The following is a 22,026-nucleotide window of genomic DNA, read 5'->3' as shown; positions in this document are numbered from 1 at the left end:
CAGTGGAGAAACACTGTAATTCAATACACATAAATCTACACCCTCTCTCCAAAAATCATAAAAACTTGCCGACATTCACAGACAAGAATTGAAACTTCTGCTTATGAGGCAAGAGCAGCGAAAACCTCAAACAAGCGCTTCCTGTTGCTGCTGCCCGTATTCACACAACGTGTAGGTGTTAGGTTGGACATCACGCTACCTCTTTTCTGCTATATTTCTCTAATCAGTATTGCAAGCAAATCTAAACATTATGTCCCCCAACAATCACAGAGAATAATGAAACGTATATGAACAAATGTAATAAAGCAAAAAAAGTATCCAGAAGTGCAATATTTCAATGCATGAATGTAAATTGTTTGCTTTCCATACAGTGAAAGTCCTCTGATCTAAACTGTGTCTGACACTCCTCTTATTAAGAACACTGAGACAATAATGACACGATCTGAAACCGTTTGAACTCCATTCTTCATCAGAATATAAATGTTCAGGTGTGTTTCCTGGAGAGATGACCTGCATGTCTTCACTTGATCAACACTGAATGCATCTTTTGAATCAAAGTGTTTTTGAAACATATTCTTTAATCTTTTTTTAGTTTTCCCAGTGACCCTTACCCCCAGCACGGCGGGTTGTTTCTTCATCAGGTCATGCAGCGGCCCCTCTCTGTCTGGGATCATCTCTGAAGCCTGGTAGTACTGCAGCCTTGGCGGCTCTCTGGGGCGGCGGTGCTGAAAGTCTCCCTCAGGATGGATGTCCATGTCCACGTCCGCACAGGCCATGACGACTCTGATCTGGACGGACGAGGGGTTTTAACATTTCTCAGCATACAAAATTATTGCTCAAATACGGTCACAGTTATTACACTTATTGTTTTTTCTGTTGTCTCAAAAGAGAATTTCATCAACGTTAAAAAAATGGCCCTGTTGTTACATAACTGTATATAACAATATTATGTACATGAGACATTAAATTGAGGCTATTTTCTTATTTTCCACAACATGCAATTAATCCATATTAATGTTTATCTTTTTATTTAATTAATGTGCAAGAAAAACAAAATTGAAAATGAGAATAACTCCTCAGTTAACTCAACGGGTAAAAAAAAAAAGAATTTTAAAAATGAGGACTGTAATTGTTCTTCATGCTTAAAAAGTACGACCAGTATGCTTCATAGTCCACGATACAATTATAGATCAGGTTCACTTTATTCAGAAAGTAGTAACGATGAACTTATCTCCGTTTGCTCTATCTTCCTCTGCATACATGTGACAAATAAGACGACACAAATAAAGATAAACTTCAATCCAAATACGTCAGAGAAAAATTTAGAAGAGCAATGTCTCCTATGATGGGTTAAAGACAAACAAGCACAGGCAGATTTGACATGTTCTTATGTATTTAGCCGTGTGTTTATATTGGCACTATAGGTTGAATAAAAGAGGATCTGAATTCTTACCTTGTTTCAGTTGAGGCGTTCTTATTTCACAGTCCTTCTCATTGAAATGTGTCACTGAGACACCATCACCACTTTCCTGTCAGCTCTGAACAATGAGGTCATCTCACACTTCCTCCCCCTGCCCAGAACCTTCATAATGCCACGACATCCAGCCACAGCTTACATTTAATTCTTTTTCATTTAAACAATAGCTTCATTTTTATGAACTGTGATATTTTCCCTGAAATACGTGATTTAAAATCTGCATTATAGTGACTTAGTTCAGTTGCTCTAAACCAGCTGCATGCATGCATTTTGCAGGTGAGAGAGAAGAAAGGTGGGGGTGAGGGTGCTGGTGTCAGAGACAAAGGCGCTCAGAGAGCCAGGTCACTTCCTTAGTCGAGCTCATTCGACAAAGCGGAGAATTTCAAGTGTGAATCGGGTTGAGGAAAAAGACAAATCAAGGTATAGTTGGTCTCTCTCTGAAGAACGTCCTCACTCAGGGGGTTCGTCTGCTTCAGGACGGGTTGGGTTTTTGTCCACAGGAACATGAAGAGGACTTTCTGCTGCGATGACTCCATGATCATCACCATCCCCATCGGAAGCCTCAAGGACGTCCGGGAGGGTCAACTGATGCCAGACAAATTCCACTGTGTGTTCAGAGACTCCTACAAGGTCTTCGCAATCCACGGGAAGCCCAGACCTCTCGGGGTGAGTCGCACTTAGAGACGAAGCATCTTCAGAAGAGAGAAATCATTTAGAGATTTTGCATTTCTTCTGGAGTGTTGTGTTCATTTTTTGCATTTTGTGTGTGTGTGTGTGTGTGTGTGTGTGTGTGTGTGTGTGTGTGTGTGTGTGTGTGTGTGTGTGTGTGTGTGTGTGTGTGTGTGTGTGTGCGCGTGCGTGTATGTTTTATTCACAGGCAGCTCAAGGCCTGGCTGGTGTGTTCCTTCTCACGCTTGGTCTGATCTTTTCCAATATGAATGGCATCTTTACCTACACTCTGCCAAGTGTTGTGGTAAAAAAAAAATGAATTCATATATATGTAATAAACATAAATAACTTTAATGGTTTTCAGATGCTCTGTGTGTTTTCATGCAAAGTTAACCGATGTTTTTGACATTATTCTAGTTTATGATCTCTGGTATGTTGACCTTCGCTGCAGGGAAATTTCCAAACATGCATCTGGTAAGTGACACGATTCAAAACAAAGACATCTACCAAAAGTTCAGACTGAAAACTCCGCAGGGATGAAATATCACATCATATTGATTTACCTGTTAATCCAGATGAAACTCTTACATTAATTCTAAGTGTGATCCATTTGGTTTAAGATGGTTTGTGTGTGTTGTTTATTGTTCATCATCCAAATATAAATGATCAGCAGGATTTCAGATCATTTGTGTCAGTCGCCACACATTGCTGTCTGTAACGCGCCGTCTCTTCCACCTTACAGACAAAGCTCTCATTCTCTTTGAACATTATCAGCTTCTTCTGGTCAGTTGCAGCTTTTTCTCTCTGCGTGAGCTACCTTCACAAATACAGCACGGTATGTCACTGGAATTTTTTTCAGCGAAAAACACAAAATAAAAGCACTTTGTTTTCTAAAGATGTGCACATTTTTATAACTGCTTCTACATTTCTCATTCAATAGACACATAGCTCAACTGAAGCCACTGGAGAATTGCACAAAGGGATCCACGGCCTGATCATGAGTCTGCTGGTTGTGGAGACTTTCACAGCACTGTTTCTGATCTACTGGTTGAGCAAAGCCGTGTGTCGACAACATTTCAACAGCCTGGTATGTTTTTTTTTTTTTTAATTTGACGCACGGCATTTACGAAGCAGAAAGTTTACATTTTCAATAAATACTAATAGATGTATCCAATTTCTCTCCAGCCCACCATTCTGCTGAAACTTGGAGACTGAAGACACAAGACAGGCCGCTGACGGCAAAAAACCGTCAGACACAGTCGAAAAAACGAACAAAAACACAAACATGGGTTTGTGTTCGGCTCACAGCTGTGACTGATCTGAACTACCACTTTTAAGCAAGTTACCGTTTAACGCATTTCTATAAAGCTGTTTAACAGAAGGCTTTTGCATCTTGAACCAGAGTTATCAGTAAAGTTTTGTCTTTGTTAACAGTTTACCTTAATAAACTGTTAACAAAGTTGAACTGTTAAACGGTTTTTTTTTTAAATGTTGAACATGTCAAGCTTTGAAAACATGACGATGGTTGATGCTGGCTCTTCACTTTTCCATCTGGTTATCATTTTTGACAGCATTAATTACAAATGAATGAGGAATGTAAATATTTTGCTGCCACCGCTTGTGTGCCGTTGAAACTGAGCAAATGTGTAAAATTGAAATGCTGATATAATTTCTCCTTTTTTCCATCATTGACTCAGATCTGTTTAGATCTCCTTTTTTGTGAATCACAAGTAGTTGTACTTATAAATAAAGTTAACCCCTGAATTATAGTTTAGTTGGTGTTCTTAATGGGTGGATGTAACAAATTACAAATATTCACATTTTTGAAATAAATTGCTTTTTGTGTTCTTTAGTTTTAATTGGATACGTCCTTCACGGCTGAGAAATTCTACAGTTTGAATTGAAAGTCAAGTGTTTTTCATCAGCATTTTTGTAGCCACTTTTGAAATTGGTTGATTGATCTAACTATATAATAACTGATCATAGTTGAACTTCTATATCAATTCTTGGTTTAAAATGTCCTTTTAATGTAGATAGTTTTAACAGTCTTATTCCATAGAATGCGTGTTATTAAGAATGCAATTAAATGTTTTTTTAAACAACTTTAGCCTTGAGTTGTTTTTGAACAGAATGAATGAATGAATGAATTTATTTATTTTTCGAACCTGTATAAACATATGTAGCTAATTTGTACATACAAAAGAAAAAAAATGATTAAAAAAAAGTTAATGCTAATCAAAGACAACAAAGAGAAAAACAAAAACATAGTTCGAAAAAAGGAGTAGGAAGAAGTAAAGACTTTTTAAAGATTCCTACCCCTTTTTAAGTTTTAAAATCATACTTCAAAGAACATCCTATAATATAATGACATAATATGACCTAATATAATATGCATATACTGTGCAGATATCCTTATAAATACACAATATATGCCCCCACATACCACATAGTCATCCCCATAAATATATACTATACAATAATATAATTACAATATAACTACAGTATAAGAACCATATATCAATTTACACCACATGCATAACGCAAAACACCATTTTTTTTATTTTTTATTTTTCCAATCATCCACAGTTGCTGGCTTCCTCTTCCATATACTTATTATGAAATATTTCTTTGTACCTTTTTTTAAATAGATTTATGTTGCTACTTTGTTTTATTTCTGTCTCCAGACTGTTCCACAGAGCCACCCCACAGCTTGACATGCACATACTTTTGAGAGTAGTTCGAACCTTTGGTTTTTTTATAGTTCAGGTCTGCTCTTAGATTATAACCACCCTCCCTTTCTGCAAACATCCCCTGTATATTATTCGGCAGTAGATTATTTCTTGCTTTATACATTACTTGTGCTGTTTTGAATTTGAGCAGATCCATGAATTTCAACAAGTGTGATTTTATGAATAGTGGGTTAGTGCGGTCTGTGTATCCTGCATTGTTTATTATCCTTATTGCTCTTTCCTGTATCGTACATATAGGCTGTAGAGTGGTTCTGTAGCTGTTTCCCCAGACCTCAACACAAAAAGACAGATATGGTAAAAAAAAAAAGTGCGCAATATAAGGTGTGCAGTGACTTAATGTCCAGAATATGTTTAGTTTTCCACAGTACTGATGTGCATTTTGCCAGTTTTGCTCGTATGTAACTCACATGAGGTTTCCAGCAGATTTTGTTGTCCAGAATCACACCAAGAAATTTAATTTCACTTACTCTCTCAATTTTGTTATCATCTATTATGAGCTCTACATTACAATCCATTCTGTGTCTCCCAAACAGCATGATCTTTGTTTTACTTAGATTTAACATTTCAGCTTCAGAACTTTACTATTACATGTAATAGATTACAATTAAAACAAAGTAGCAGTTCAAATGCTGAGCTCTATTTCCACTTCTGGTTTCTGCAGTAAACTAAAACAACACTTCCTCAATGCAGCGCGGCTGAGAGTCCGAAGAAATAACAAGGATTTTGCTTCAAGAATAGGACCAAAAGAGGAACTGGATGTGAAGCCCTGCCAAGACAGAATGATCAGACAGGAACAATATCTTCTCTGTAAAAACTGGAATAAATATTGTGTCCCCCACCTTTCCCGGAGTGAGGAATATAATGAATGAGTTTGATCTATGTCGACAACGGAAAAGAACAAACTATACACACCCTTGTTACAAAGAGAAATATTGAAAAATTGAAAGAAAAAGAGAGATAGGATGGCTCACAAGGCTTCAGTCACATTATCCCTAAACTACAGTACAACTCAGTCTACTAATCAAAGTATTTCATTAACTACCTTCTCACTCTAACCTGAATGTTCAGGATTGTTTTCAAGTAACATGTAAACAGCATGCAAAAAAAAAAAAAAAACAAAACAAAAATAAAATAAAAACACCCAAATCAATCAGTCAAAAAAAGACATACATTCTTTCAGTATTATCATTATTTTCATCATTTGATCAATTTTCTGAGTGCCATATAGTCAAGGTGTTACAAGGTCGGGGGGTAAAAATTAGAAGAAAAAAAAACACATTCAGCAATTTATCTTTGGAATATTATTAATCGAATCTGTGTGCTTCAGAACCTTGTGGATTCTATAGATTTATAGGACCATATTTTCTCAGTTTGAATGATTTTGAGCATTTCACGATCACTTCTGAAATGTAGATCATGTCCAGCTGGTTAAAGTAACCTTTTGGATCCGAGAGTCAGTGTCGATTGTGTGGTTAGTGATCTCTGAGCATTCAAAGAGTGCCTGTTCAGGGTCTGATCAGACTGTCTTCAACAGACCCCAGAAAACCTCTAAAATATTGAGGAAATAACCAAAACTGAAGCACCAAAGAGTCTGCAAGTTCACTCCACAACGTGACTTGTGATTTTTATCTGTGAAAAGCACTCTATAAATAAACTTTACTTACTTACATCTGACACATAAAGGAGAAGTAGATAGATACATTTTAATTTACTCTACAAAACAGGAAGTCAGTCTGCACCGTGGTTAGAGCTCTTGCCTCATAGCGAGAAGGTCTGGGTTTAAATTCTAGCCAGGGCCTTTCTGTGTCGAGTTTGCATGTTCGTGGGTGTCCCCCCCGAGTGCTCCGGTTTCCTCCCACGGTCGTAAAACTGTCAGTTGGTGAGCTTAAATTGCCCCTAGTTGTGAATATGAGTGTGTTTGTCGCCTATAGTTAGCGGGAATTGATTCCAACGCCCTGTAACCCTCAACAGGATAATATGATGGTATATAGAAGATGCATGGATGGTATCAGGAAGTATGTGATTGAGATCACTACTGATTTAGTTAGCTAACATTAATCTGAAATCTTGTGATTCTGCACTTTTTAAAATCATAAATGAGGTGATAGTTCGGGGTCAAGGCCTCTGACCTCTGACACCAGATTTGAAAAAAAAAAAAAAAAAAAAACAGTCTTGCCCTGCTGCTTCAGGCGTAAATAACATGTGAGGCCGCGAGGCGCCACCAGGGGGCGATAAACACACATCAGATCACCTGCTGGAGGAACTTCATTCAGAGAAACTCCGCCGATTCCACGAAGGTCGGGTTTCACGGCCAGATATCGCTTTTCGCTGTGTGTAAACAGATCGTTATAAAGTTAGACTCTGCTCTTCTTCCTCATAGAAAAATCACTCGATAAAATCTCCCACTTTGGAACACTCCCAGCAAACATATCAGCCGTTTCCCCTCCTACGCGTTTACCTCGTGCAACCTCCTGCTTTTGCTTGCAAGCTTTCCAGTAATGTAACTTTATATATTTATTTAAAGTGTTTTCCATCTGTAGGTTAGTTGTTTGTATGCTAGAGGAAGAGGAGGAGGAGGAGGAGGAGGAGGAGAATCCCCCCCACCCCTCCTCTCTGTGAGGAGCCGCTGCTGCTCCTGCTGGCCGCCTCCAGCCATGGCGTCCGTGTACGGCGGAGCCCACACACTCAGTAAGGATGATGTGAACTACAGGATGCATTTCCGAATGATCAACGAGCAGCAGGTCGAGGATATCACCATCGACTTCTTCTACCGGCCGCACACCATCACGCTGCTGACATGCACCGTGCTCAGTCTGATGTATTTCGCCTTTACGAGGTGAGTCGTCCCCGGCTAGCGGGGCAGCTAGCTCTGCGGGCTAGCTTAGCGATGCTAGCAGTGATGCTCAGGCTGAGCCAGGTACTCTCTCTCTCTCTCCTCAGCGATCTGCCTTGATTTCTCTTTACTGTCCCGTCAAACCGCCGCTAGCAGCGACTGGGTTGACTCTCCTCACCTTAACTGTGCTCAGACTTTAATCGAGGCTGGTAAATAATAGGTGTTGTGGTAGTTATGTAACATTATTCCAGTGTTTCCTGCATTGACTTCAGATCCAGCAGTGAAAGTGAGCAGATCATGATGCACAGCTTCACTCAGGTGCATCTCAGTGTGTCATATTTTCATTTAAAAATCAATTCTGCTGGCTTTTACGGCACTGTCATATTGCCTAAAAATGTACATTGTTGTAAATATGTTGTGGTAATTATGGCATCTTTTAAAAATTAATATCCAAAACATTAGATGTAATAGAATTATACAAAATGTTTATAAGCTCTGTCTTGGATGATTAGCTGTACTTCAGTCTCCACTAGCTTGAACAGTAATAGATCAATAACTACTTAAAATACATCCACAGTTTTTAGATTTCAGAGAAAACAACATACACCTCCACCTGACCTTTTTTAATGTATGGTAATTATGATTTGACTCATATGCAGTACAGTATACCTTATAAATCATCCATTTTCTACATTGTCCTGCTTAAGGGCACTGAAGCCAGTCCCAGCTGACTATGGGCGAGGGCAGGATACACCCTGAGCAGGTCACCAGTCCATCACAGAACAAACACACACTGACCAACAACCACACCAGCTTCACCAGGTAGCCTCACATAAATGTTTCTGGACTGTGAGAGAAAACAAGAGTACCTGAAGAAAACCCACACACAAACGGGAAGTAAATATATACATTAATCAGTAGGATGGAAATATTCTGTTCTGCTCATTGTCTTTATTGATATAATTCATTATATCTTCAATATTTGCTCATCGGAATAAATGTCAGCGGGCGACATTCAGTCTGTTAATGTGAGTTTTCTCTTTCTGCAGAGATGATGGAAATCCTGATAATAATGTCTGGGTGGGGCTCATTCTGGTCATCTCCTTCTTCCTGATCATCAGTGTTTTGGCATTTCCTAATGGTGAGACGACACAGGATAAGACAAGTATAGTATCACTCCAAAAAGAGCAAAGAACATTTCTGACTCGATCACACAGTGCTATTTTTCTGCTCTGCATACTTAAAGGAAGAAGTCATGTTGACCCTGGCAGATATCAGGAAGCACAACATCCAGGCTGTTTTAAATAAGATGGTTCTTGCTGTTTGACATAACAGATTCAAATAATATCCTGTTTGGCCCAGTCAGTGTGGGAATTTCAGACAGAATTGTGCTCCATGTCAGCATGTGGCCAGAGGGCAACGGAAAAAGAGGAGACATGAGCGACTTGTGTCAAAACAGCTGAGTCAGGTCCGTGTTTCAGTGGAAGGGAGATGTGCTACATTTGAGTCATAACATTTGCCGCATTTCATTGGAAAGCATGAAAGCATCTACCCGAGTCTTCCAAAGAGATGAAATATGCAGGTTTTAGCCTGCTCTTGAAACGAAGCCACAAATCTGTGTGATTTCCTCATAATTACACATTTCAAAGTAGAGTTGTGTTGAAATTTTTAGCAGAGAATGCGCTTTCCTCATTGGTTGGTGTCGTTTTCCACCAGAACCTGCTCTGCCACGCCATCAGTGCAGAGACGCACATTAAGCTGCAGGTTTATTTCTGGATGCAGTTAGTGAGAGCCCAAAGAAATTCGTCACTGCTTTCCAAGAAGAGGGAATTAGTCGTGAAAAATTAAAAATAAATAAATAAATGAATAAAGCATTTTCTTGACAGTTATTTCACACAAATAACAGATGACTCAACAATAATCCCATGGCCACAAAAGCTGAAAATTAAAGCCATAAATCAACGCTACAAGCCAATAACTGAAAGGAACGAAGTGTTATGAAGGAAGAAACATGACCATGAAATGTTTTTTATTCATGCAGTTCTGTCTGTTCCACCATCACATCTTTAACAAAGTGTCTTCATTCCAGGGCCGTTCACCAGACCACATCCAGCAATATGGAGAATAGTTTTCGGTGGGTTTTTCCTCAATGTCTTCAATGTCAGAGCGGCGGTTGTTGTTGCTGCTGCAGTGCTCTCTGAACATTTTGTGCCTCTGCCTCTCAGGCCTCAGTGTCCTCTACTTCCTCTTCCTGGTTTTCATCATCTTCCTCAACTGGCACCAAGTGAAGCAGCTGATGTACTGGTTGGATCCCAACCTGCGCTACGCCAAGAGAGAGGCGGACATAATGGTGAGTGATGTCGGCTTATGGCATGAAAAAAAAAAGAACCCATTTACCACATTGATTTACGCGGCGCTGTAACCAGACTGTCTGCGCCGCTGCCTGCAGGAATACGCCGTGAACTGTCACGTCATCACCTGGGAGAGAATCCTCAGCCATTTCGACATTTTCGCGTTCAGCCATTTCTGGGGTTGGGGCATGAAGGCCCTGCTCATCCGGAGCTATGGCCTGTGCTGGACCATCAGTATTACGTGGGAGCTCACAGAGGTACACACAAACACGGACAGGTTGTGTCCGCATGCTGCATTTCTGTCTGTTTTTAGTGAGAACTAAGTTGATGATCGGAGGAAAATGAGTGTTTTTGGCCTCTCTGTACAGATTTCCTGAACATAATACATAATGGAGGATTTAAAAAAAACCAAACTCAATGCATTCTCTTCATCTGTACCTGTAGCTCTTCTTCATGCATCTGTTGCCTAACTTTGCTGAGTGCTGGTGGGACCAAGTGATTCTGGATATTCTGCTGTGTAATGGAGGGGGAATCTGGCTTGGCATGACTGTCTGCCGCTTTTTGGAGATGAGGACCTACCACTGGGCCAGCATTAAGTATGACTCCATGATCTGCAAATGAATTACTGTTCTCATTTTGTGACTGCTTTAACAACATTAACTCGACCATTTTCATTTTTCATTTGCTTCTTCCATGTCTTTTTTTTTTTTGCTGTTGGAAAGGGAAACAGGCTTTGTTTTGGAACTGGTGCATGAATTTAATCAAATCGGCTTGTACTGCAATCAGCAATGTGCCTGATATGTTAGTTTAACCCTGCGGCTGTATACCGTTGTTGCTCACATTACATAGCATGCACACTTTTCATAACCATATTTCTTATTTAGTTCATGTTTACCCTAACTTTTATCAATATTTAGATATATATTTGTTGCCATAATCATTGTTTTAACATTTGGCTGCCAGTGGGATTGAACAGACGTCTGTTTGCTAAGGCACCGTAGAGCTGTTGTGTAAACTATTGCTTTGAAAAGCGACCTCACCTGCTCATCACAAAAAAGTGGCCTTGAATGATTCATGCGCCCGCATCACTTTCATCAGGCTTTGTCTCCGTGCGCTCGCGCAGCAGCTACCGTAAATCTATCTGCGCGTCTTTGTGACCCTCCTTTCGGCGCTTCCCCCACCAGGGACATCCACACCACCACGGGGAAGATCAAACGGGCCGTGCTGCAGTTCACCCCGGCCAGCTGGACGTACGTGCGCTGGCTCGACCCGAAGTCCTCCCTGCAGCGGGTGATGGGCGTCTATCTGTTCATGATCATCTGGCAGGTGGGTCGGCGAGGAATCCTCTCTCGGCAGTCAACGCCTCAGAGTGCTGACCGGCTGAAGATCATCTGGATCATCTGTTGTTAAGTCCCGGCTAATCGAGTCGGCTCCTGCGTCGCTGAAATCCAAAACCCGTCCCCACATGGATCCGTCTAATGAGTGAGGGTATATCAACGGCTAATCCCATCAGAGTGAGACTGACAGGATTACGTAGAATGAGGACAACATGGAGGGAGATCTTGAGTCAGCGCGATTGCTCTATACGGGAAATTCCACTATGGCCGCCAAACTTTCACGCCTGAAGCCGGCTTGAAATGAAAGCTAAATAGTGGCGTTACTCTTAATTTTTCCCCCCATGAATCAGCACCTTCCTCCGTCAGTCACACAGCTGAAGGTTTTCTTGAAGCCTCTAATAGTAATTACCAGTTTTGTGTTGAAGGAGTCGAGGAGGACTTCCCTCAGTGTGATGACAGTTGAGCAGCTCTTCAGTTCAACCGCATGGGCTCCCGTCCAAGTGACACTGCTGCTGGCATTCCCTCCCTCATTATCCAGCGTGGACGAGTGGGACCGGGACAAAGTCCCCCTTTTAAGATACACTGCTGCCATTGTTGACAGCATGTTCATCCATGGCTGACTTACTTTGACACTGGATTTCTGTTGGTATCTAGTTCAACTCAGCATTGGTTTTTTGTAAAAAGGAAAGACTGGTGCTTTATTGTGTAGAGGTGGCATCAGTGCTTTTTATCACTTATGGAACCCACATGAGATAGAACATCCCACGGCTTTTTGAACTCTGTTAAGGGAGTTTTTTGATCGTGGTAATATACAGCTGACATTTTTCCTTTAATTCTCACTACAAGTTGCCTCTCCTGAAGGATCTGCTCAAAAACAGATTTTATCATGATATTAATAATAATGATGGCATTCCTTTTGTCTACCCCTGTTTCAGTCGCATTGTTAAAGCTTCTGGCCGATGGAACGTAGCGTACTTGGAAAGGATATTTACTACCTTGCTCTCGTCCTTTCACTGCCTAATATCCACATGTAGGCTCTGAGGCAGATTGACTGTCTCTGAAAGCTCAGATTAACTTATAGTAAAACATTAATGCAGCTCACGCTGTTGAAAGTCCATTAGGTGCAGAAAATTGCTTGAAAATAAAAAGTATCCTTGAATAACCTGGATAGAAATGTTCCAGTGGACTTTAGTATTTGTATCATAACTTAAATGTTTTTTTTCCAAGTGTCATTTTTTTTTGGTCTGTAACATCAGAGTGAAACACAGCTTCTTTAGTGCGTTGAGCTTGGAATATGTGCTGTTTCTCTGGAACTTCATAAAGAATCAAAATGTTTAGATTCAAAGCTGATATGTGTAAATACAGCCTGTCCGTCTGTCCTAACATTTACGTTCTCGCCACGTATTGTATATCTGTTCTTCCCCAGCTGACGGAGCTGAACACATTCTTCCTGAAACACATTTTTGTCTTTCCTGCGAGTCACGCTCTGAGCTGGTGTCGCATCCTGTTCGTGGGGATCATCACCGCCCCGACAGTGAGGTAGGCCGCCGTCACAGAGCGGTTCCTCTTTCGGCCGTTTCCCGGACACCTTTATTTATGGTGAAGTGAGAGACGGACGGACTGGAACTGCCGGGTTGAATTTGCTTACGTTTTGCGTTGTGTTTGTTTTTGCTGCAGGCAGTATTATGCGTACCTCACAGACACGCAGTGCAAGAGAGTTGGGACTCAGTGCTGGGTGTTCGGGTGAGTTTCTCCTGATGTTAATGTGTACACTGAGGTGTGCGTAACCTGACAGCCGCAGGCGGCGGCGGCTGCTGATCAGGGCCGCCGTTCGCTGCGATGAGCATCAACCGATGGAGCAGGTGCTTCGGATATTTGTCCCGGCATTTCAGAGCTTAAGCTGTCGGACAGTTGACCTACTTCAGGAATGTTATTATCCAAAAAACAGTAATAAATCTCCCCCGAGCTAATGTTACCGCGCTCAGGTCAGCCTCTCCCAGCACTCCCTGCAGGTGAAGGCTCTCGGCATTTGTTTAGAAATGTGTTTCTCCATTCAAATCGAAGGGCGGGTCGCAGCCTCACGTGTTTGCTTTGTCCCGTCTGGTTCACAGGGCAATCGCCTTCCTGGAGGCCTTGGCATGCATTAAATTTGGACAGGACTTGTTTTCAAAAACACAGATCCTCTACGTGATCCTCTGGCTGTTGTGTTTGGTAAGATCAGCTTCAGAGTCTTTCCGAGTCAGCGTCACTGTTTTAACTTGAAACGCCTCCCCAGCTGGGAGTTATTGATCGTGTCAGTCGGTATTCACCGGCCTTTGATCTGTTTTTAGGCCTTCATTACATTCCTGTGCCTCTATGGAATGGTTTGGTATGCAGAAACATATGGCCCACGGGGAAAGGTATGTTTATGGCTTTGACCTTCCCAAGTGTTTTTCCTTTAGACTCCTGCAGACCAGATTCCACTGTCACACACACTTCGATGTGCACACTTTTATTTTTGAATGTGAATAAATAAACAAGGTTCACGCTATCAGCATGCTCGAAAAGTAGCAGGAATAACTTTTTAGTTGCTAACCTTGTTTCCTGACAAAAGTCTTCTGAAATGTGCATAGTTTTTCATCTCTGAGTGAAGTTACCTTATTCTGACCACTGGCACTTCGTCACTGACCTTTGTACCATTTCAAGCCTTTCATTTGACTTGACTCATCGACTTGAACTGAGGTGTTGTCAAACTTCTGACCGGTAGTATACAACACCGCCATAAACTTTGTACAGTGACAGAAGTGGACCTATAAAACTTAGTAGCCGTCAGCAGAATAACATCATATAGTTAAACTAATATAAACAGTTGTCCAAATGTAATATTTAAAAAAAAAATCAGTATAATAAAAATATTTTCAAGAATATGAAACTATTGTATAAGTATATAAATTACGAAAAAAAAAAAATCCTATGCAAAATAAATAGAAACCCAATCAAGTTTAGATACAAATGACTGGTGACTTATGAAAATCGTTTATTGATTCCTTTGAAATGCGGACAATGTAAAAGCAAAAAGAATCCATTTGAAAGTGACTTTATTCTTCCTGAATGAAGCCACAGACCGGAGTGGGTAATGGGTAATGGGTAATGCTGCCTCTATTATCAGAGTTATCGGCCTCATTTGCTCTCATATAGTTACTTCCTGCCACAGGCACCAGATTTATTATGCACCTCGTCTCCAGGGTCAGCTTTAGCTCCATCGTTCAGTGTTGTTCTCATACGATGTTCTGAGTGACGTTTCGTGACGCTTTAATAAAGCTGCTCGCTGTTTAGTGTTATCGCTCCGCCTGTTTAGACTGAAAACACTTTTAATCCTGGGAACGCATGCAGATAGTTCTCATTAGTCTCAAATGTGAACTCAGGATTCACCTTAACAGAAGAATTATTCGAATAGATTCTCAAAGTGAGAACGTGACAACGTTCCAGTCTGGTCCAGGCTTTTCTGTGGAGTTTGAATGCTCTCCCTATGGCCGATTGCCGGTTTTCTCTGTTGTTCATTGGTGATTTAAAACCTCTCCTGAATATGAGTGTGTGGGTCTGTCTCTCTGTTTGTCCAGAGTGTTACCTTTGCCCATTGTTAGCTGGGACCATCGCCAGCGCCCTGTGACCTATAATGATATAAATCATTATCAGAGTTAGACGATTGATTCATTCATGTGGCACCATTCAGGCACGAGGCCATATACTTGTCAAGAACTTGGAATGCTTTCAGATAAAACTTTTGACAGATTCAAGTTTTTAAAAAGCTATCAAAAACAAGAGCTGTAGCGTACCAGACATTGTGGTTTGTTGCACATTTGGAAAGCAGAGTGGGGGAAAAAATGAAGAATATGGTCACACATCAATGAAGATCTCGTAAGATCAATTCAACGTATTACAATCCACCTCAGCTGTGACAAAACGGAGCACTGCGCTGTGACGACTCTTCTACAATGACTCCTCACAAGTCATTGACATTCTATTACAGTCTTGTTATGTCTAAATAAAGCTGCATCACGTGTGTGTGTGTGTGTGTGTGTGTGTGTGTGTGTGCGTGCGTGCATGTGTGTGTGAACAAGTAAAGCCTGTCTGTTCCACACACCGCTTCAGTCCGTCATAGTGCAAGTTCTGTGTGTAAACATTTCATGTTGTGAACTTTCGCTCCTGGACTTTCAGGATTATTTCCCCTTTACTGTTTCTTATCAGCGCCGGGAGAATTGTGCAAGGCCATTAATCTGTTTCATGCTCCCCGTTCTGCTGAAGGTATGCGTGTCATGTGTTTTTAACCCTTTCTCTCCCGTCACAGAGCCTCTCAGAATGCGAGGACAGTATTTACACGGGGCTTGCGGACCATGTGTCAGAAGGATTTAAAGGTACAGCGGCTTTCCTGTCATTCATCATGATCCTGGTAAAGATGGAGTTCAATCTTCTCTGTCTATCTTGTAAGGGGGGGACCTCTAGTGTCTGGAATTGTGTCGCACTCGTTCTGTAGATATGCACACGTGAACTTGTGTTAAAAATGTTTCCCATTCCAGCGGAGCCAGAGGTGGATGGCGACAGCCCCACAACCAGGCGGAGAACCAAGGACTCGGGAAAAACCAAATCTGTCAACGGCCTCGACAGCCAGTAGGAACTGTAGCTGCTGGGTGGCGCCTGAACTCACTCTGAAGGATTATGAGTTGGAAAAAAAACAACAAAAAACAAAGAAATAAAATTAAAAAAAAAAAAAAAAAAAAAAGAATGGGGGTAAAGTTATGACCACTTCCTGGTGCAACTGAAGTCTAGAAGGCCCCTGCAGCAGGAGGAGCGGGGACAGCCGAGGCTCAGGTGGATGATCGGGTCCAGGCAGTGTTATAAGGAGTGCACGGTGGCGGCGAGACCACAGACGTGCACAGTGAACTCTGTGTTGTTACGGTCATGAAAAGCTCCTAAACCACTAATCACAGGTTTCTTTGTGCGTGAGAGAGAGTCTGAAAGAGTGGGGCCGTGCGAGTGCGTGAGAAAAAGAGGTGGCGACAAGAAAAAAAAATAAATAACCACCCACTCTAGATGTGACTGCATGATCATTGTAGCTGATAAACTATAATTTACAAACATTTATCCTATGATACAGTATCATTGATGACTAATGTACATTTCACTGGTTGACTCCAGTATGTTGGTTCGACACATTTCAACGTTCAAAGCCATTGTTGTTGAATTTATCATTTTAATTAGAGCCTCAATGTTTATAGCACAGAGAAGCTAAATTTTTTTTGTTTGTTTTGTTTTATAAATATCTGTCATTGATAGTATATTGACACAGATGTTCACTATTGTATGTTTTAACTTGAATGTGGATGGGATTTCAATGCAAGACGACTTCAGCTCGGTAGCACCATCGACTGAGGTTTGCGTTTGATCGGTAAACAGAGCAGAGCACACAGTTGAAGCACTTTGCAGAATGTTCTCTTGAAAATACTGTACATTTTTGTAATTGAGTATTTAGTGAATCCTTGTGACCCTGAGTGGTTTTACTCTCCCTGTCCATCTGTGGCTGCTATCATTTTTTTTTTTATTAATATTATTGACCGTACTGATTTAAACAAAAAAAAAAAAAGAGGGCAATTATTCTAATTCCTGCATGTGATGCCAGGGACTCCAGGACTGTGCAGGCGACCTTATCTTGTTGTGGCATATATTTGCATTTGCATGGCTGTGTCAAATCAGATCAAGTGTTTTACTAGGAAAATGTTACAAAAGTAGTTGAAAGAGTCTGTTTTACACCACACAGCAGTACACCAGTGTTTTGTCTCTCAGTGTAACATTTTAATTCACCCACCGTGCCTGTTTGCATGTTGTTGTTTTTTTGTTTGTTTGTTTTTGTATTTCTGACATTTCTCAATTTGTATAGGCTAAATTTGGGCTTTTGCATTTGATTTGTTTGGCCCTGAGTGCTTTAATGAAGGTTTTTCTTTTCATTTGCTCTGCCAGTATCATCTCAGCACAGATATATTCCTCATAACCCTCGACAATCCAGACGTTGAGCTTTGCATCTTGGACCAGGCTCCTGTGCATAGTACACACTAGAAATGGTACATTGTCTTTGGATTTAAATGTCATTTGCCAAAAAAAAGAAGAAAAAAAAAAAACATTTCCTCTGAAAATGACTTGTGCTGGGTTGTTTTTTTTTTCCACTGTGAAATAATGAAACATATTAAAATGTTTTACATTTCCTCTTAAAACTTTTGGTGACTCGTCATTGACCGCTTGGTTTATTGATCATCCAGCAGATTGTTTTTGCTCCCACCTACCACATTCAGAGCTGTATGCATATGGTTACATATGTCACAAAGGGAAATGTTTACTGACCTTGTATGACCCCTAAACGCTGCCCTGCTGCAGCAGGGCCGTGCTGGATTGGCTGACTCTCGCACTACCCATCCCGGGTCAGATTTCACTCGGTTCGCACAGCATGGAACTCAGACGGAAATAGCTTTCTCTTCATGACCTATAACAAGATGCATTTCCAGGGACAGTCACTGTTCCTTTGGAAAAACGCTGCAATGAACATGGTCGACTAGTGGGCGCATGAGCAGCAACAGCAGAGTTGGAGCTGCAGACTTTAAGCCTTGTTGACAAGAAACAACCTTCAAGCTGCTGCAAGTGAGTATTCAGGTGCACTGGAGCAGTTTTAGGCATTCTGGTTTTAAATTTGGAAAATGTCTTCATTATGGTGAAATATTTAAAAATGTTTTTTTTTTTTTTTTTTCCTGTGTTGGAATATATTTCTTGGAACATGTGCGTCCCTGGGAGCAGCAGCCTGTGAGTGAGCTGTTTTCCAAAGGGTGGCAGCAGAGAGCCTCTGTTCTGTTGCAGGATGTCACGTGGTCGTCTCTGGCCTCAGAGCACAGGATGTGACTGCATTCACTGAATTGTTGCAGTAGTGAGCATTCATAGATCTCTCCTTGTCGTTTTCTCCACCAGATTCAAATCTCCTCTTTTTGTTTTTTGCTTTGGTAGACTGCACAGGCTGCTTGTGCTCGTTCAGAAGCCTCAGGAGGTTTAAAGGACATCAGGATTTTTCAGTCATGGCCAAGAGTCCTGGTCTCCCACACCGTGGCTGCCTGAGTCCTGATGGGATACTGAGGGAGATCCAGATCAACTTGCTGGAGTGCAAAGTGTGCTTCGAGATGTTCAGCTCTCAGCAGAGGGAGCGCAGACCGCAGAACCTTTCCTGTGGCCATGTACTCTGTCTGGAATGCATCGCAGCTCTGTCCCACCCTCTCCTGAGGAAGCTGGAGTGCCCTTTTTGTCGACAGCTGTGCAGTGTTGACAGCACCTCCCACTGCCAGGTTCTCAGTGATCTGCACGAGCTTCTGCTGTCTCAGACTCCTCCATCTTCTCGCAGTCCCAAAGCAAGCCTTTTTTCATCCACGGGTCTGACACGCGCAGCTCTACACCTTCAAGCTGCATTTGGAGGGTGGGGGACTCTCATCAACCCCACTGGGATCGCTGCGCTGGGATCTAAAGGAACCATAGTTGTGGTGCACGATGGAGAAAAGAGAGTGGTGGTGTTCAACGTGCAGGGGAGAAAGCTGCACAGCTTCGGGCGAAAGGGCTCGGCCACCGGCGACGTTCGTTACCCCGTGGATGTGGCCGTGACCACCAGTGGTTACGTGGTGGTGACAGATGCAGGAGACAGAGCTGTGAAGGTCTTCACTTCCAGAGGAACGCATCTGTTGACAGTCAGGAAGTCCTTGAAGCTGCCCTGGGGGGTCGACACAGACGCCTGTGGGAACATCCTGGTGTCAGATGCTCAGGCCGGCACACTGTCCCAGGTGAAAGTGGACTATGGTCATGGGGTCATTTTAGAGCATCAGACTGTCATCTCAGACCTGCAGTGCCCAAAATCTGTAGCCTGCTGTTTTGGAAATGGAAACATTGCTGTGATGGAGCGTCCAACTAAAACCGGCAAGTATCAATACAGACAGTTGAAAGTATTTACTGAAGACTTCGACCTTCTGCATCAGATCGACAGCTTCAGCTTGAGCCTGACGGCCACGGTGAGGCTCAACATGTCAGGAGTGGGCTTCGACAGAGACGGAGACGTGATTGTGACCGATTCTGATCAGGGGATGGTTTTCAGTCTGGGAAACCTGAAGGACGACCGCCCCGTCCTCACTCCTCTGGTGGCAGACCGCCTCATCCGCCCTGTTGGAACGGTGCTTCAGAACAACACGCTCATTGTTCTGGACAGTGGAGATCACACAGTCAAGATTTATTCTGCTGAAGCAATTTCTTCACACTTTGTTTAGTTCCTGTATAAACCAATTTCAAACAGAGAGAAGAGGGAAAAAAACAAATAATATATGAAAACTTTCCTGTAACCCTGCACCCTTACATTGAATGAATGAAGAGTCTAATTCATCCATCTTTCATCTCCACTACAGGGTAGTTTTGTTTTCAAATTGTGAAGTAAACTACTGTTTGAGTAACTGAATTCATGTGTTTCCATTCTTGTGTTTCTCGTCCCTCTTCACTATTATCGGTCTATTAAATCAGCTCTCTGATGTCTTATTTCATGTGTTCATGGTTCTTCATGCAGCAAACTGACACAAGTAGGCAAAATGTGATTATTATGCATTATAATATAAATGTTAGAATAAAATATAAATGCAAGAATGTAAAAAAAAAAGTAGGAAATGGGGGGGAAATACATTGGTGATGGGAATGGTTTGGTTTGGTTTTGGTTTCAAAGAGAATCTTGAAAGCTGAACGGAAGAAAAGCTAAATATAAAAATTAATTAAAAAAACAACTGATACATCTTACTGTTTTTGGTAAATCACAAACTTCGACTGAAAAACTCATACACAACACATTGCGTGCATCAAGGAATAATTGAAAATAGACATTTCCTTTTGATGTGGGATTAGCATCATGGGGTTTGGTTCATAGGGATTACACCTGACTGCATGAGTACCTGTCAGGACGAGTTGTTTTCTAAGATATTCTCAAAACTTCAGGGAAACATGGAATTAGACGAAATTCATTATGATGCAATTAGACTATTGTATAAATGGGGTTAAATAAAGATTTCAAGATGTTTTATTGATCTATGCTTGTTAAAGTAATGTGTAAAAAAATGTGTTTTTGTTCCTACATATTCAGTGGAAAACAAACGCCTGTTTAAGAATAGAGAAGAATGAAAGAATATAATATTAAAAGAAGTAAGTAGATGAACCTTTTTTTGGTTTGCTTTTCAAGAGAAGCAAGATGCTAAAACTGTTTTTCTGCACGTGATAATAATTAATCTGTCTTTAGATATTTTGCAGGGAGAGAGAGAGAGAGAGAGAGAGACAGAGAGAGAGAGAGAGAGAGAGAGAGAGAGATGGGAGTTATTTTACTCGAAAGATAATACAGAGCTTTTAAGTTTAAACAAAAAGTTTAAAAACAAAGTAGAAGTTTTTAACTTAATGTTATAAAACCTTATGAAACATTACATGACCTGCCGGTTTCACCCCCCCCCCCCCCCCCCTCTCTCTCTCTCTCTCTCTTTCTCCCCTCCGTCTCTCTCCCTCCCTCCCTCCTCCTCCCCCCGTAGCTCAGCCTCTCGCTCCGTGGCTCAGCAGCAGCGGCAGTAGTCGTGCTCTGGGTGGAAGATGGCGGTGGGGATGCTGTCGGAGTCCGGGGCAGGGCGCTGGATTTGCACCGGGATCGCGCTGTGGTGGACCTAAAGGGACCGACATGGCCGTGTTCGTCTGCCTTGCCCTCGACGAGCGGACCGCGTCGGGGCTGTTCCAGTAGACTCGGCGGGCCTTTCTCCCCCCGGCTCGCTGTCGGGGATCCACAGACTGCACACACTCATATCTCAGACAGGGTGGGAGTGAAAAGTGGACGAAAATGTCGGATACAAAGGTAAAAGTTGCAGTGAGAGTCCGGCCCATGAACCGCAGGGGTAAGTCTGCCAGAAAAACCAGACTCTTTCTCTCTGTTCTCGCTTTCTTTGCTGCGTTTTCGTGAAGTTTTTGCTTCAGTTTTCTTCGTCGTTGCTGCTTCGTCTTGACTTCTGAAGTCAGACTTGAGTCTAGTTTGAGACGCGGTGAAAAGGAGCTGAGATTTTCACTCCTGACACCCCCGCAATGTGCTTCACTGCCCCCCCCCCCCCCTCCTCCCCCCCCCTTCCTCCCCTCCAAATTAAAAAGAAATTCTCTCTGCAGAGATCGAACTGAATACAAAATGCGTCGTGGACATGGAGGACAACCAAACTGTTCTGCACCCTCCGCCATCCAATGCGAAAGGAGACAGCAGGTAAACAAAGCTGAAACGCTGCCAACACTCTGGACGTGCACGCTGCTCGAATAAGCTTGTGGATTATCATAGAAAGGGAACTTTTGTCTCGGTTTGGCTGCAGGGCTTCAGAGTTACAAGTCTTTCCTGCCCTGCGCTTGTTTTGGAAATGTCAGTGAAAGAGCAGAAAAACACAGATTGCACTCTCCCCATGGTTCAAAAACTGCCAAAGCATTATCAACACTGTGCTCCACAATCTATAACAAACATCTGCATTCAAACAAGACTTATGACCCTGATACAGTAATGTGACAGAGA

At 42.0% G+C, this 22,026-nt stretch overlaps 4 protein-coding genes across 11 annotated transcripts in view; all 4 read left to right on the top strand.

Moving 5' to 3' along the window:
- Window positions 1–1,547: 1,547 nt before the first annotated feature.
- On the top strand, window positions 1,548–4,220 carry LOC115396623 (membrane-spanning 4-domains subfamily A member 4A). Its single transcript, XM_030102581.1, has 7 exons — window positions 1,548–1,897; window positions 1,978–2,143; window positions 2,355–2,450; window positions 2,564–2,620; window positions 2,889–2,981; window positions 3,087–3,233; window positions 3,332–4,220. The coding sequence occupies exons 2-7, from the start codon at window positions 1,982–1,984 to the stop codon at window positions 3,359–3,361; spliced, it is 585 nt and encodes a 194-aa protein (XP_029958441.1). The 5' UTR covers window positions 1,548–1,897; window positions 1,978–1,981; the 3' UTR covers window positions 3,362–4,220.
- Window positions 4,221–7,512: 3,292 nt separating this feature from the next.
- Window positions 7,513–17,556, top strand: ptdss1a (phosphatidylserine synthase 1a). The gene is made up of 13 exons (XM_030102542.1): window positions 7,513–7,732; window positions 8,779–8,870; window positions 9,819–9,863; window positions 9,955–10,079; window positions 10,179–10,337; window positions 10,525–10,676; window positions 11,265–11,406; window positions 12,844–12,956; window positions 13,095–13,160; window positions 13,529–13,628; window positions 13,748–13,816; window positions 15,745–15,811; window positions 15,974–17,556. Exons 1-13 carry the CDS (start codon window positions 7,551–7,553, stop codon window positions 16,066–16,068), a joined length of 1,407 nt encoding a protein of 468 aa, XP_029958402.1. The 5' UTR covers window positions 7,513–7,550; the 3' UTR covers window positions 16,069–17,556.
- Window positions 10,866–19,866, top strand: LOC115396601 (E3 ubiquitin-protein ligase NHLRC1). 3 transcript variants are annotated; one of them, XM_030102551.1, is made up of 3 exons: window positions 17,920–18,083; window positions 18,237–18,242; window positions 18,441–19,866. In XM_030102551.1, the coding sequence occupies exon 3, from the start codon at window positions 18,509–18,511 to the stop codon at window positions 19,733–19,735; it is 1,227 nt and encodes a 408-aa protein (XP_029958411.1). In that variant the 5' UTR covers window positions 17,920–18,083; window positions 18,237–18,242; window positions 18,441–18,508; the 3' UTR covers window positions 19,736–19,866. The 3 variants fall into 3 exon arrangements, with proteins under 3 accessions (XP_029958410.1, XP_029958411.1, XP_029958412.1); XM_030102550.1 differs by lacking the exons at window positions 17,920–18,083; window positions 18,237–18,242 and adding an exon at window positions 10,866–10,870 and having other exon boundaries at window positions 18,481–19,866; XM_030102552.1 differs by lacking the exon at window positions 17,920–18,083 and having other exon boundaries at window positions 18,204–18,242.
- Window positions 19,867–21,069: 1,203 nt separating this feature from the next.
- kif13a (kinesin family member 13A) overlaps window positions 21,070–22,026 on the top strand; it is a 33,323-nt gene continuing 32,366 nt past the window's right edge. For all 6 annotated transcript variants that reach the window (XM_030102504.1, XM_030102500.1, XM_030102503.1 and 3 more), the window contains exons 1-2: window positions 21,070–21,376; window positions 21,639–21,729. In XM_030102504.1, coding sequence (XP_029958364.1) covers window positions 21,322–21,376; window positions 21,639–21,729 — 146 coding nt within the window. In that variant the 5' untranslated portion in view covers window positions 21,070–21,321. The remainder of the gene's footprint in view (window positions 21,377–21,638; window positions 21,730–22,026) is intronic.

The sequence above is a fragment of the Salarias fasciatus genome, chromosome 11, assembly GCF_902148845.1.
Source record: "Salarias fasciatus chromosome 11, fSalaFa1.1, whole genome shotgun sequence".
In the NCBI taxonomy this organism is placed as follows: Eukaryota; Metazoa; Chordata; class Actinopteri; order Blenniiformes; family Blenniidae; genus Salarias; species Salarias fasciatus.
The sequence above is the reverse complement of the archived record's forward strand: the minus strand, read 5'-3'. Positions and strand labels throughout refer to the sequence as shown.

Coding starts and splice junctions, on each gene's coding strand:
- LOC115396623 (XM_030102581.1), top strand. CDS start 1,982: ATGAAGAGGACTTTCTGCTGCGATGACTCCATGATCATCACCATCCCC. Junction 2,144..2,354: donor GGAAGCCCAGACCTCTCGGG/GTGAGTCGCACT, acceptor TTTTATTCACAG/GCAGCTCAAGGCCTGGCTGG. Junction 2,451..2,563: donor ACACTCTGCCAAGTGTTGTG/GTAAAAAAAAAA, acceptor ACATTATTCTAG/TTTATGATCTCTGGTATGTT.
- ptdss1a (XM_030102542.1), top strand. CDS start 7,551: ATGGCGTCCGTGTACGGCGGAGCCCACACACTCAGTAAGGATGATGTG. Junction 10,080..10,178: donor AGAGAGAGGCGGACATAATG/GTGAGTGATGTC, acceptor CGCTGCCTGCAG/GAATACGCCGTGAACTGTCA. Junction 10,677..11,264: donor TACCACTGGGCCAGCATTAA/GTATGACTCCAT, acceptor TTCCCCCACCAG/GGACATCCACACCACCACGG.